The sequence below is a fragment of the Pyxicephalus adspersus genome, chromosome 3 (assembly GCF_032062135.1).
Source record: "Pyxicephalus adspersus chromosome 3, UCB_Pads_2.0, whole genome shotgun sequence".
NCBI classification, from domain to species: Eukaryota; Metazoa; Chordata; class Amphibia; order Anura; family Pyxicephalidae; genus Pyxicephalus; species Pyxicephalus adspersus.
Window position 1 is genome coordinate 136,378,899 of NC_092860.1, and position 16,187 is coordinate 136,395,085.

Sequence of the window (16,187 nt, forward strand, 5' to 3'; positions counted from 1 at the left end):
TCCATAGAACGGAATGATGCTGTATGTCCAATGCTCGTTCATTCATCTTTCAGTCGTTTGTCGATGGATATGATTGGAAATGATTGTTTCTAGCGACAAAAAGTGTGTGTAGGTAACACAATGCTGAAGCAAGTCGGATAGAACTTTGCTCATTTGTTATCTGGAGGTTATCCAGCATCATCTAGTCCTACCCTGATTAGGTTGACTAGCCCTAACCACCATTTTTTGGAATTAATCAGGGTGGTCTGCTTGCAGATGCAGTCTGCCTAGGAACACTCACCCCTCCAGGCTGACATCTACTCATCAAGGCATTTTAATATTTGCATTACGCACACCAAGAACCAGCACACTGACTGCATTATTGCTGTAAAGTGAGGTAGAGTACTGGGATGTTTTCAGAAAGCTATGTACAGCACTTTGCTGGCCCCTTCATTTATCTATAGCTTTCCTGAATTGCATAAAAAAGCTTAAAGACTTTATTGATATGGAGAGGGGAAGGGGGCTTGGAATGCATAATATATTAGGATTAGGCTTCCACCTAAATACGCACTATAACATCAGCAGTAAGACAAGAAGGTAGACACAAAATCAGACAAGAAGGTGAAGTCCCCAAAGCATTGCAGAATAGACCAGCCATAAAATACAGACAGTACAGATTGGCTAGTGCTTTAGAATTGAAATACAAACTACTTTTGTATTGTACCACATTTTGGAGCAGAATAGAAAAAGAAATACCCATGACATTTTTGAAAGATCAGATAAAGGCAAATGTATAAAGAGATAAACCTTTGCTCCTAACCATAGTCTGTTGAATAGGAAGATGGCATACCTGACTTGGTATTCCCCCATGAAACCCTTGTTTTCTCTTGGCTGTTTTTTTTCCTTTACTCATGACTGCACACCCAGAATCCATGGGACATCTGCTGATATATGTATAATATTTCCCAACCAATGATGGAGTAATTTTTCTATTGATTGCCTTCCTGGAAACCCAGTTCAAAATCCTATTTCTATAAAGATTTAATATCAGACAGCTTAAGATTGTATAGAATACATACTTAAAGAACTTTGTTGCAGCATGGGCTACATCAATCTTGCCCTAATGGTTAGCAAGGAGTATAATCAGACGCATAATAATTAATTGAGGAACAGCTTTCGTCAAGTTAATAAGGTTCCGCTTTGTTAGGCTTTATTTGTGTGAATAATTGGATAATGCTTCATGGTTTATTTATCTTGCAATCCCACTGGTGCATTCAGATATTTCATGCAATTGCTAAAAATAACTGCTATTTATATTCTTTTATGCTCTGAGATTTATGTGCTGTTGTGAGCAAGTCATTATACTGGTACAGTTCATACTTCCACCTAGGAACCTTTTCCTGGATGCATAGCAAGCTCTGCAAGGTGTAGATAATATAGACTGTGTTCTTCTTCTTGCAGGAAGGAGACCAACCGTCCAGTAATGGCGTTGAAGCATTTGCGTTAAAGGCCAAGGTTGTTTATCCCATAAATCAAAAGTTTAGGGTAAGATGTCCAACTTTGTTATGTCCCGGCAATTTTAATCCAACCTGAGACATTTGTTGACTGTTAACATTGCTTTTTTTTTTTTTTTTTCTAAATGCAATAAAGAATTTTTTAAAATGCAGAAATGTGGTCTAACAGCTAAATGTATTGTTTAATAAAAATTATTGGTGTAAAATAAACTGACCTGAGAGACACAAATAGTAACCCCTAGCAGCTTCTAAAGGAGCCTTAGGCTTTCACAGAACACTGGTTAGGAATCATTGGTATAGAACATTATTAGGATAACAGATCATGAAGAGTAACACATCATCTCTTTCACATCACCTACAATTTATTTCAATTTGTTGTTTGAAACTTTGTGTTTAACTGAGGAAGCTTTGCAATTATCCACTTTTATTTCCCATCTATCTGTGATTCCAGCCACTTGCTGATGGAGCTTCAAACCCATCTCTGCATGAAAATTCGAAGCGCACCCAGTTACCTAACCAGATGTTTGAAGACTCTGCAGGGAGCAGTACAGAATCTCTTAGTCAGGGGGAGAAGGAAAATGGAAGTTCATCCACCACAATACATTCCACAACAAGTTTGGATAGATTCTATGAGAGAACCTTTCCCCGAGTCAATGCTTTCCCTGAAGTTCTCATATGTAACAGGTAAAAGTAGTGCTGTACTTTAATCCTGTGTGCAAAACATGCAAATGAAACATGTATCTGATAATAACGCTTTGTGCCCAGTGATCATTAAAGTCTGGCCAAATTTTGCATTGTTAGCATTGGTTATAAAGACCTTGTTACCAACTTACAAAAGGTTAAAACACATAAATCAAGTACTTTGCTTTACTTATTATTGTCTGGATGATGCACTGTGGGCTAATACCAGGCTGAAGAGTCCGAATACATTTCTAAACAGGACTAATACACTAAGACTGCATGCCAAGTTAACAGCAACACATACCAAGTTAAGCAAAAAGTTGAACCCATGCAGGTCAAGATTGGGCTACAAAAAGAAAGGCAGGACAAGCAGAGTAGAAAGGGACAATTTAGGAAGCAGAATCTGTGAACCAAGACCAAGGCTTAGGCAACACCAGCTAGGTATTGGAGGAAAGGAAGATGGGAAATGGAATCGGGCAGTGAATCCTGACTCCAATGTGGTTCAGGAATCAGAATGTTGGTTGAAGGAAGCAGCTGGTAAATGAAGAGAAGAAAGTTGCAGCCTTGCACATAAAACTACAAACACCTGTGGATGTCCTACCCAGCCAGATTCAGATTCTCCTTCCATGGTCAGGGGGGACCAAGAGGTACTTCAATACCGGGCCCAAATCAAAAGACCCTGACTCTTTCAATGCTAAAACATTTAAACATGGGGAAGAGGTGTCCAGGAAGTTTACCTAGTATGGGGCCCAGAAATTTCTGATGGCTACCCTCCTCATGGTTGCTGGCAGTGATTGTGATTTCAAAGTGATTGTCTTTCTGGTGGTAGCTGAAAATAGTGCAGGTTGTGATAAACTAATTTTCATACCACATGCCTTAATGCAGAGGTATGAGGCACTATGCGTATCCAAGGAGTATTAGGCACTGCTTGTAAAAAACTGTGAAGCTTGGCATGATCAAGAGGCATAAGAAACTATACATGTAATGCATAAAGCACTGCATGTAAATATTGGTATGAGGCATTTTGTTGGGACCATGAATTAGGGCAGAGTGAGTTTGTGTGCTGAACTATAAAACTATTAACTGCTATTAACATGTATGCCAGTGAACAAAGTGTTTGCGTGTACTCAAGCCATAATGTTACTGAAGGTACAGATACTGGGATATGAAATGTGTGAGCTAGAGTGAAATCACTGGATTATAAACCTAGATAATTATATTCTCTGAATAGAAATTAGGGTTCATTGTTTTTTCAAAGCTGATCACCTTCACATGGAAACCTAATATACAATATATACAACAACAAAACGTAGGGTTTCCAATAAGGACTTTTGAGAACAAAGTCAGAGACAATACATAATTTTTTTTTTGTTTTTGCAATATAAAACCAGTATTGTACATCTAAAAAAACATTAAACCACATACTCTTTAGAAATGAGAAATAATATCACATTTGTTGCTATCTAGTCATATCACTATATTAGACCCTGATGAAGATTGGTGAAAGTAGGGCAGCAAAATAACAGGGCGCTGGTTTCTAGGTGACTGATTATGAATAAGGAGAGCTTCTGTACATTAATAAGTATTATGAAGTCATGACCACAGTCTTATAATTCATTAACATAGCTGATTTTGTAGTCTAACAGTTAATTCATGTTGCAAGAGAAACATCTTCCAATTAATAAATGACATCATTATGTGCTGGCATAAAGAAGATGAATAGCGGATGGACTTTGGAAGCTGCTCGATGCTTTGTTACATGTGGCAGATTTAATTCTTTCACACTTATAATATTCTCAGTGAATTTGTAGCTTTCAGCTGTCAGGTTTTATTATTGGTTTTTCAGTAGCTTTACGATATAATATGAATCAGGGAAAAAAAAAGTGCAATAGTCCTCAGTAACCAATAGCAATTTTAATTTCAAGATTTTCAACTTCAGTAAGCTGAAGTTCATTCTATTAGTTGTCCGCATAACCCCGGGACTACCTGTATAGCTATATTTATAATTATATGTTCTTTTAATAAAACATGTTGATACATAAGACACAAAAATACATTGGAAGTTATATATTTAATCACAGCTGACCTTACAAGAGCAGCAATTATGACTGCAATATAACAAGGATCACAGAACTTGCCATGGCTATGAAAAGGAACATTTAGGGTGACCATAAAAGTGACAAACCTGAACAATTTAAACTATTTATATTATGAATGAGTACAAAAGTAAGGTTTACTCTTAGTATAAACCTCAGATCCAAACAGTCAGCAGATCCAAAGAGAGAAGCAGCTGGATTTATGTGTAAACCTTGACTTCTACCTGATTATAACCTCCAACTTTCCCTTTTTGTTCTTATTATTTGTTCCTCTTTGTTATTTAGATAGATAAATTGATTTACCAAAGCAGTATTCAAAAAGTTGTAGGGATAGAGAAAGTACAACTTTTGTAGAAAATTTAAGTTTATCAAGGATTTATATGTACTGTTGAAGATGGTTCACCCGGCATTGGCTCCACTGCAAAATCACTCTCACCGAAAACCAGTGCACCACCAATATAAACTGTGATGCAAGTCCAAATGACAGGTGTTTTAATCCAATAAAGGTTGTTTTGGAGGTGAACGTAGCATGTTGGCTCATGTGTGACAGTTGTCTGGGATCAGAAAGCGGTTCTTGTTTGCATGCATGGTGTGCGCCAAGCTTTGGGCTAAGAGCAAGGTTGGAGTGGCCTTTTACTTGCTATTTCTATTGCAAGTTCTCTGGTCCTGGCACACTTTTTGCAAATGTTCTGTTCAGCCTGAAATATGTCAGAGGTGTCCCCTGTTATTGAAATCATTGAAATAACCAAAAAAGTTGCTTTCCATACACAAAATATGATTTTCGTTTAGGTAATGACTTGTTCTCATTCTTGTTTCTTACAGCTGTGATGTTAAGTTGTGTCTGTACAGCCTATGCCTGCAAAGCTTGCCTCTTCTTGATGCTGAGCTAAGACGTGAACAATACACAGTGAGTACCAGTTTTAAATGTGGTAACAGAAGCAGCAGTGCTGGACACACATTTTTAAAGCCTAATTTGTAGCTTTTATACATTTTGGAAAATGAGGGTGCATCAAAGCTGTACTTCAGCCTTTCCTTTAGTCTTACACAGTCTTACACTGGTAAAACCTTTAGCTCCAACCTAGTAAACCTTCTCTCCTGTACTGATTTATTGTTACCTCTGATTTCTCGGCACAATGTGAGAATCAAACAAGGGAAGGTGAATAAAGGTAGAAGAGTTTTAATCTAAATTATACATTTTTAAATTCCGTCAGTGGCTACACTCCCTGCTGACATGTCTATGGACCTTGTAAAGCGCAATGTAATATGTTGGTGCTATATAAATACTGTGTAATAATAAAAAATAATTTGTTTGAACATGGTAATTCATGCTGTGCATGGAACATTTTGAACCTCTGAAGATGGACCATTGTTCTTACATAGAGGCCACTGGTCCTGATCCAGGGCCATGCACTGTCAAGAAAGGGATTTGGGGTTGTAGCAGAGCTGCAGTAAAATATTTTTTTTTTTTGGTGAATTTTAAAGGAATTTAAATTCACCTTCATTTTAATCATTTTTAATGAGTACATTTGGACTTTAATGATACTATTAAGTCTTTGATCTTAAAATCAGCAGATAAGCAGTCTGTTCTACCTAGTGTATTTGTTTTTTTGGCTGTGCTTTATAAGTATATACTGTAAGTTATAACAGACATCATTATGTCATTGGAACCCTGTCTACGGCTAGAACAGCCTCCACTTCTCTAACACTTTCCACCAAATTTTTTAATGTGTATGGAGAAATTTTTGCCCATTCAACCATTGGAATATTAGTAAAGTCTACGAACTTGAAAGAGAACACATTTGGCATTTCAGATAGGGTCAGGGCTTTCTGCACGGCTTTTGAGTTTTCCCTACACACAGCTACTCACACCATTCCTTTATGGCAACTGGATTTGTACACAGGAGCATAGTCATGGTAGAACAGAAAAGGGCCTTCTTCAAACAGTAACCAAATGCTTCACTAGAAACCTTGAATTTGCAGGGAAGTCCACATACTTCTGGGTAGCTATGATGGTCTGCAGACTTTTTGATGTATCTGCGTTCGGGGGTCATATACAGTCTGTGCCCATTTTACCATATTTGTTATACTGTAACATCACTATAAACTTTCTCTTATGGGTAAAATGGGGTTAAATGATTTTTTTTTATTGCGGAGTAAAGGTCACTGCACATGTTTCCATTAGGTGAGGAATAAAATTGCTCTGCTGTGACTCTCACAACTTGCATTTACTACATCATTGATTTTTTCCTCTTCATAATCCCGCATTCTAGATGTTTGTTCAGATTCTTCGCATCAGCTTGACTGACCTGCTGCTGGAAAAAAAGATTGATAGAGAACTGTACACGCACATCCTTTCATCAAAAGAGACTGTAAGGCTTCATCTTCCTCTCTCTCTTCTTAGATTGTGTGTTATACAGAACATTGATTAAAGGAGAGCTTCAGGCTAGCGTATTAAATTGTGATGAATTAACAACAGCCCAAAGACAAATTTCCTAATATACATGATTTGTCTTACTTTGTGTTTTTTCTTGTTATCCTTTGCTGAATAATGTCTGTTCCTTGTTCGCCATTACTGAGTAATGTGTATTGAAATGTTCTAACACATGTCTATTTGTAAATATTATTGGCAGCCATTCACTCTAGTATTACCCCCTGAAGGTGCTTGCTCCCTGGTCATACAGACACACAGAGCAAGAGTAAAGTGAATGCGACTAATTAAAGTGGACCTGTCTGTAACTTTCACTAGTTTGCATGAATATGTACCTGGCATATTAAAATGCACAGCAACCGTGTAGCTCTTACTGGTAAAACCTTTAGCTCCAACCTAGTAATTTTATCTATGCTAAAATCATATCATCAGTCAGCTGTAAACTGGATTAAACATTTCCTCGTCTTCTTTGCCACAGTGATCAGACTGTGACATAGTATTTATGTTTCATCTCTAAGCCAGCATCTAAATCCAGAAAGTAGATGTTTAACAACAACTTGTACCATTCTTCTTCAGCAAGTAACAGACTTGGAGCCAATTCAAACCCATGAAGATGAAGAAGAGGGTTAGAGATGCACTTTTTGCATGCGGCTGCAGCTGTGGCACAGTTCCAAAAAGAGGCATGTTGCTTTTAGCCGCAGGGTTGTCATTTATTACATTTAAACTGTGGCTGGGGCCGCACACAAATCTGGTTACCCGTGAGTTGCAGCTCCCGGTTGCACAGCAGCAGTCTACATCGTGCCCCTGTGAGCTGCCAACCATGCAGTTTTCCGCTGCAGGTGCAAAATAGCCGTAAGACACTTGCCACACTTATATCTGATGCTTGGTCAATATCAGAACAAGTTAGAAAGAATTTGCTGTCCAGATAGTGAAACATTAGGTTTGGCTGATGTCCTCCAGGACGTCTCATCTCTCTTTTAAAAAAAACTCCTACTGTTTGATCATACTTGATAAAGGTCGTCATTTAACTATTATCTTGTTACTATATTAGGAACTGGAGGAGCTGGAACAGACATACAATTCAAGAATCACTTCAAGCAACCAAATTCGGGGACAGGGTTCAGAATTTCAGACTATGGAAGACATTGAGAGAAGAGAGAGGGAATACTCTGACCATCTAATTCAGAATGTATGTACCCTATAGGTTGTAATGACTCTCATTAAGTTGCATGGATATCATGACACAAAGAGCAGTGATCGACAAACAGATTTTATTGGATCACATTGTGCTAGCTGAGGTTTTATTCCTTTTTGAAGAATAGACACCAAAAACTTTAGATATCTCCACCAGAATTCCCATATTCATTCTACCATTCTTCAATGCTACTGTCCCAACTGCCTGACAATCTTTTTATAATATAGGGCAGTACTACAGTAATAATACATTTATTATGACCATGTGGAGATGGTGGTAGATACAAAGACTTCTGAAAAGGAAATGTCATTGTTGGGGTTTTTTAGAAGGTTAAAAGGCAGAAAGTTAAACACTGCTTTTGGATAGCTTCTGTAGAAGTAATAAATCATTAAATTATTTTAAATCTAATTTGTCATCCTCTTGTAATTACCCCCATAGCACCTTCCAGGCTAGTAAAGGAAGGGGTAACAGTAGGAGCCAATCAGGTGTGATGCATACAAATGTGCTAAAAGAAAAATGTGTTCTTGGAGAAACAAGCAAAGAGTGACAATGGTCATCTTCTTGTAAATCTCAGGAACCTGAGAAGGCAAAAATGTACTGACACAAACTCCTAATTAATTGAAAATGTAATGAAAATATACAGTATGTTAAAATGTTCTATTTCATAGCTAATAGTTATAATAAAGAGCTGCTTAGCTATTTAAAAAAATCTAGGGTAAAGGTGCATTAATTTTTGTGTCCAACTGAGATATTATGTGATTTGACATTCAAATATCATTTCTTCCAAATTAAATATTACAAAAAGGTATATGAATATGTGTAATCATCGTGAGTCAACTCTAAGACCAAATCACAATGTAAAGTTTAAAGCTCTCTTGGTTTAGGATTGTGAAATTTTTTTTCTTTATTTTTACAATTGTGTTTATATAATTTAGTCTTAATTATACCGTACTATTAGGGTTTGCATATACATTTCCTGCCAATATATTGTAAATCCCCCAAGAATGCTGTGCACATCATACACAGAGGTGTTACCTATCACCTGTAAACCCCAGTCAGATAGTCTGTGTAAAATGTTTAATGGAATAGAGGATTCCCTCTTGTTTACCCTTAAAATAATCACTCATATAGCAACCTACTCTGTACCCCCCACATATGCACCCACCAAGGGCTCTATTTTTGCATGGTACCTCTCAATTCTTCCCTTGGAGAGCATCATACCATAGCAGAGGGTAGAAGGGTAACTGGTCAGCTGGTGTCAGATAATGTGACTGGGTAAGGGGGCTTGCTGGGCCACTTTGGCAAACTGCTTTAGTAAGCACCAGAAAAAAGCTCAGTGGAAATTCACCCTTCAGAAAAAAAACCTCCTTCATATAGCTGTAAAATTGATGGCTTTGAATCAGTCACTTGCATCAGCAGCGATAAAACACCTTGCATGTAGCATGCTTTCGATCAATATAGAAAACACGTAATTGCTATAATAAAAATAAAAGGAGCTGGAGAAACTATAATATAGGGAGTTGGTGTAAAAAGTTTTATGAACCGGCTGCACTACTGGTGTTCATATGTTCTCATTAAGTTCATTTTTTATTAAAAAACAATCTACTCCAGGGTGAAGCCACTTTCGGCTGCAGCAGACATGAGCGGTGCCGATAACTTTCTGGTGTTTTAGGTGGATCGTTATCCTGATAACTATGAAGTTATTTCCTTGTGCTTCTTTCTTCTACAGTTAGAAGGCTTTTGGAAGCAGATTGAGAGCACGCATCAGTACCTTCATGAGAAGGTGAAGTGCTCATATGATGAAGCTGGAAGAATTATGATGAAACTGATCTCAAAAATGATTGTGGTCGAAAATATCTTGTATGACTCTCAGGAGGAGCTGGCCATGGTAATCTAACATTCTATACATTGCACACCATTCCGTGTACCCAATGTTATCTAGTGATGGTTCCCCTGATACTTGCATTGTAAATTGATTTTATTGTTTTATTTTTTAAAAATTCAACTTTCAATGAATAGCACGTGTTACTGTTCTTGTTCCCTTAAAAGCAATTTCATGCACAACATAGGTAATCTAATGGTATCTTGAAAAGTCCATGTGTGCTACAATGAAATACTTTACTCTAGTTACCCCTAAGTAATTATATATCAATAGACTGTCCATTGTTTTCTGAACTGTTCTGAGCAAGCCTGCAGCATTACCCTAAGGGTGACACTTGATGGACACATGATGGACAACTCAGAATATTTACAGGTTGAAGTGGCCCGATATGTACATATATGTGGGCCAAGCTCTAAGAGATGAAATTACATCTACCCGAACTTTTCGGTCCTCCAATTATATAGAACAGTTAGTGTGTGAGACAGAGTAGTGTTCCTCCCGTGTCCTAAAATACCTAACTAGAACCTTCCTCAAAAGAAATTGCTGGTATAACCATCAAACCAGCAATTAAGGTTTATGTAAACCTAAAAAAATTGCCCTGAAGCTTACTATCTACTTGTTTCTGCATTTTAATTCTTTCTTTCTAGTATTTCCTTCTTTCTACCTGATGATCCTTACAATTCATAGGTAACAGATCTCCCCAAGCTGTTTGCTAAACAAGAATAGCATTGTCAAGCTAAGCTGAGTTATGAACCCAATGCTAACCCACAACCATCTCATTCACTGGTTTACTCACAATAGCTTCAGTACCACCAATAGTTTCAGAGATCAACAGCAGTTCATAGGACTCCATTGACTGTAGCTTGTTTGCCATGGCATTGTAGAGAGCATTCAATTATGGTACAGGTGTACACAGATGTTCAACTATGAAACATGGAGGAATGGATTGGACTGGCCTAGTGCATGTAGTTTGGAAAACAAAAGATGAGTATAGTGTTGCACCCAATTATGAGATCTACTACAGTTAGGTTTTTTATGTAGAGTAATTAGTTATATTTGTGTCACCTGTGTTAGGTTTAGGAAATCCTGCAAAAAAAAGACTTGTAAAAATACCTAAAGGAGTGGAGTTTGGATACACTGGCACAGACAGTACTATGTGAGCACTTTCGGGACTGGATTTTATGAATTACAGGCAATTAGATGGAAAATAGTTAGGCTGTTTCCACTGTAAAGACCAAAGAGTTTGTTTTTCCTCAATGGTATGCAAAATTTTCAGTTTAATGGTTATGCTTGAAATTTAAAGGAAATACAAGAAAAGATGATCCGTTGGGAGCACATGGCCAAAGTGGTTGATTCCCTAAAATACCAAATACAGGAAGAGAGTGAATGCCGGCTTGGTGCTGTTTCCAAATCCCTGGAACAGCTGACTATTAAGAAGAAAATAACTGTGAAACAGAAAGAAAGACACCTCACTGATCTCTTCAAAGCATTCTGGGAGGAGGTGTCAAGATATAATAGGGGTGAGTGGTGTCCAAATATAAACTTCAATTCTTAATGGATTCTATAAACATTTGTGTTTATGCATGCAATCATTCACCCTGTGCTGTAAATTAGGTTTTCACAGCTCCCAATATCTGTACACAGTTATGCTGTAAATTAGGTTTTTAGGGTTCCCATTATCTGTGCTGTAAGGGCTCATATTTTAAAATCTGACACTAAATGCACACAAAGCTTAGAAGAATTCCTTTGGTTTGGGGGACTTGAATGGTAAGGTGCACACATACTCCTGTGTCCACATATTTCCTGATAAGATGAGCTTGGTGCTTTATGGCACTTCTTAGAACAGAGTAACTGTCATTCAGTATCCAAAAAATTTAGCAGTTACTTAAAAGTATCTGTGATTTCTTAATTTTAAATAATACAATTCATAGCAAGATTTCTTTTAAAATCTGTAGTTATTGTCTCATATTGAAACTAATATGATCATAGCTTTGTGTCCACCAGCTGAAATAAAGATAGGGAGGAACATAATGTTTTTTTTTATCTTTTTATCTTTTTTTATTATAATATGGCAAATCTATCTACAGTCATGTGCAAAAGAAAGTAAACCCTCTATTATTTCTAAAGCTTATATTTCAGGACATATTTTAAAAAAAATCATCTGGTCCTCGGTAAGTTCTAAAATTGAAGATAAAAAAGGAAAACATGAAATCCCCCAGTAAATAAGGATTTAAATTGTGATTAGACAAATACATTAAAAACATATATTGACATAGGAAAAATTATCAGATAATTTGATCCTTTATTTACTACCACATAATTCTGATACATAAGACACATCACATAAAGATATCACATCCTAGTGAAAAAGACTATTGTGCAAACAAAATACATAAAATAATCAGAATATAACGCCCTAAAAATTAGGTCTAAACTTGCTTCTAGGTGTTGTATAAAAATTTGATTCAATTTTTCATACGGTAATTGAAAATCCTCATGTGTTTCGCAGTTCACCGTTTCTTTAGGGGACCATATGTACGGAGTGTTATATAGTGTATCATGAATGTGATGGATTCTATCTGAACTCATTATGGTAGTATAAACTTTGCAACCCAAAGGATTCAAACAGAGGGCAAGCTCACTCACATCACGTGTTGAGTTATCTTAGTCAATATAATGTCAATGCATTGTATCTCTTTACAACATAATGCTGCACTGGTGTGTACTAAAACAAAAAAAAATAAAAATAAAATTGTCATTCAGCTCTTTACCACAATGCATTTGGTAGGGCCGAAATATGCTAGATCAAGGAAAAGTTAAAATGTGTTCAATAAAGGTAAAAAATGTAAAAATTAATTGCATTGAAAAATAGAAAACGCTCTGAATTGTGTGCACTTACCATTACACTGTAATACAAGTCTCAGTAACACATTGCCTTCCCCCAACATCAAAGTTGTTTCAAACACGGTGGCTAGTATTAGAATTATTCAAAGGTTAAATTCCCTATGCTTACTGGAAAAATTAAATTGACCAGATTCTCTAATTTTTCTAAAAAGTATGTAATTAATCGAATTCCACTTTTTTAGCATTTCTGCACCAACTTATAGGGATACAAAAAAGGCTGCTAAACTGAATATTCTGCCAAGGTGTAGATAAAAGGAACAGGAAAACAGAAGAATCAGCAATTTTCCTCTGCAGCCAACAGCATCCTACAGTACCAATAGTAGCTGCAGTGGAAAATTTACCAAGAAATAAGAAATATATGAAGGCATGCATAGGAAATATGTGAAGGAGATGCATTAGAATTAGCCTGTAAGGACTTGCAGGTCTTAAACTGTATATAAATCCTAACAAGACATTCCTCCTATTTAGTCTCTTGGTTTGTTTAATCTACAATTAAAAGCATTTTGCTTTGTAAGGTAATAATACCTCTCTAATTTGTTGCATTCTTCCAGCTTGGAGCTACAGTACACCTGTAGAGTCCAATGAAGAGGTGGTTGTAGTAATGCCCAATGGTGACAACATTGCTTATTTATAGATGCAGTACAATGGGTAAATGTTGTCACCTTTATACTAAGGACTAGGAAGTGGGTCAGGTGAAAAAAAAAAAAGCAAAAAAAACTGAAAAAAAGGAAACTACATCTAAGAACTGTTTTTTGCAATATATTACATTTTATTTTGTTTTGGGGTTTAATTAATTTTAACATTAGAAATATAGAACGTGATTCAGATAAAGAAGTTTGACTGACTGGGGCTGAAATATCATTTTAATTATTTCTATGTAGATTGTCTAATAAAAAAATATAAAAATAATAAAAGGTACTTGAAAAATATATGTATATCCTGTTTAAAATGAGATATTTCATATACAAGTATTGTTCTGTATATAGAAGTCTAGGAATCACATAACCACATGTTTTCTGATCCGGGCAAAGAACATTCTTTCTAAGCAAACTGACTGCCAGACTGAGCGCTGGAGGGGCTTTCAGTGCACTGACTTTAATTTAACCGAGGTCAATGTCTGTTTATGCATTCTGCACAGTTCAGGAACATGTGTCATTAACTATTCAGGCCATGGATGCCAATGAAATCATGTATAATGTATTTATGATACATGCATTCAGTATGTTAAGTTGTGTTCTATATTGTACCAATATAATACAATATATATGTGTGACCTGTTATGGCAGCCAAGATACTTGTCATTTTGTTAAGCAGCCTCTTGTAATTCACAGACCTTGTACATGTTGTATAAGCTGCTCCATGGCCACCTTTTATGTTGTGTAGCTCGCAGCTTCCTTAGTCACTAATCCTTCTTTGGTTTTCTCATTGGCATGTTCTTGTTTTTTGTAAAACTGTTAAAAACGTCTCCACAATCCTCAGTCCTTGAAACACGTAAGGATGACAGCATATTGAGATGCAGAAGTGCCTGGTTTCCAGCACTGTAGTTTATATAAAGTTACATTTTGGTTAAAAAAATTGCCATTTTTGCCCCCTATTAAACAGTTTGCCAGGCATCCTATTCCAGGAAGATCCAACCTTCCCTTTGCAGTTTTAACACCCTCACTCTGATAGGCTTATTACAAGATTTTTGGATTGACTTTTTAGTGTAACCCAAATGTATTCAGTAGGGCTGAGATCAGGTCTCTCTGTAGGCCACTTGAGTTTCTCCATGGCATGTTCATAAAACCTTGTGTTTTATGGACATGGCTTTGTTTGAAGGTATACAAACGTGCTTGGACAGAAGGGGGACTTCTGTAAAATGTAGCCATGTGGTTTGAAGAACACACTCTACGTTTGGAATGATGTTCACATATGGTTTGTCCATATAGTAACCATATAGTATCCATAAGCTTGCCAAAACCTCTTGGACCGTTATGGATCTCCTATGTTCACCAAATATTGCAGGTGAATCTTCCTGCTGACCGTGATTGAGTTCCCACCACTAACTGTTTTTAAAGTCACATTCGCTGCTTAATAAATATGGTCCATAGTGTACACAAACAATTGTCTGTTATGCATTTTCAGTGGAGTTGGACACCCTGCCAAACCCTATGCCAACCCTTTATGTACCTATACCAAATCCAGAGAGATTTTATCTGTGTAGCTCTTATAGTGTTGCACAGCAGACTTATTTAATGTTTTCACTTGGGTACACATATTTATTGTAATCGGGATGGAGTGATCATATTCCTCTGGAGGATAAACCATCCAACCACCCACCAGACCCATGTCTAGTATAGATGGTCCCAAGGGGGCCATGTGCAGCTGCAGAGTGTGGACAATCTGGGTTTCATTTTTCTGGTTTGATGTGACTGTAAATTGTTGGATTTTACCAACAATGCAGCAGTGGGAGTAATACTATGCAGTAGGAGTAAGACTAAGAGGTAGATGGGAACAAAGTAAGTGGGATACATGTCAGAAGTTGACTCCTACCAGACAAGGTGAAATTAATCCTTTTATGGAGAGTTACGCTTCAGAGAAACTTATATTGGTAAATGTCTTCTTTAATTACAGAAGCAAAACTGCCGTGTTATTTGTTTACCATTTTCCACAGGCTAAGTGGAATTGCTAATTTAAACATGCAGAGCTGACTAAGCATGAAGGAGACAGCCCCTAGTCTTATATCAGCCTAGGCAGCTCTAAGTCCCATATCATAACTAATTAAAGTATTTAAATTGAAAGGAAACTTTCTCAGCAAGGTACATAATAAGCAATACAGACGATCAAGAAATGACCAAGTATTTTTTTCTCCCATTGATGCTCAAAGCAAGACAAGGGTTCATAATTAGAAAATCCTTAAGGAATGCCAGATGATGAGCTTCAGGCTCTCCTTTATGCTGAATATCAGTTTTACAGAATAAATTCTTCCCCCATTATTAGGAAATCTGATATTTAAAGTAGAACTAAAATTAGAAGCAAAACCCTTTCCTACTATCCCATACCTTTCTGATAATGTTGATAAACAGAATTTAAGAAGCTTCTTTTGACCATCTATTGTGCCCAGCAGGCTGGCAGCATTTGGTTTTGCCACAGAGAGTAATGGATGAACTAGAGAACTCTTAGTTCTCCATGGCTAAGCACTGGGCACATGTAGGGAGCTTGGAGATGAGCTACTGGAAGACGGGTGACCGTGAAAATATTCTTGACTACCCATCAGGTTTGGTAGTTTAAAGAAGCAACTCTCTGCAGGTAAGGTCTTTTTATGCATTTACATTCATAGTACAGTTAATGACGCATTACATAATTAAGCATTTCATTCAGACGCATACTCTAATTCCTATATGTCCCTCATGTTTGTTAAATTACTCTTGCTTGAATACATATAATTATTGTCAATACACAATTGACCTGTTTAATGCTCAAAATGTAACCTATAAAAATACTATGAAAAATGGGCTCTGGTAGGATA

General features: G+C 36.8%; 1 protein-coding gene across 1 annotated transcript in view; it reads left to right on the plus strand.

Annotated features, from left to right (window-relative positions):
• EVC (EvC ciliary complex subunit 1) overlaps positions 1 to 16,187 on the plus strand; it is a 62,069-nt gene that overhangs the window by 14,528 nt on the left and 31,354 nt on the right. Inside the window, exons 3-9 of the mRNA XM_072406455.1 lie at positions 1,441 to 1,524; positions 1,945 to 2,177; positions 5,093 to 5,177; positions 6,541 to 6,639; positions 7,750 to 7,887; positions 9,623 to 9,781; positions 11,079 to 11,295. Coding sequence (XP_072262556.1) covers positions 1,441 to 1,524; positions 1,945 to 2,177; positions 5,093 to 5,177; positions 6,541 to 6,639; positions 7,750 to 7,887; positions 9,623 to 9,781; positions 11,079 to 11,295 — 1,015 coding nt within the window. The remainder of the gene's footprint in view (positions 1 to 1,440; positions 1,525 to 1,944; positions 2,178 to 5,092; positions 5,178 to 6,540; positions 6,640 to 7,749; positions 7,888 to 9,622; positions 9,782 to 11,078; positions 11,296 to 16,187) is intronic.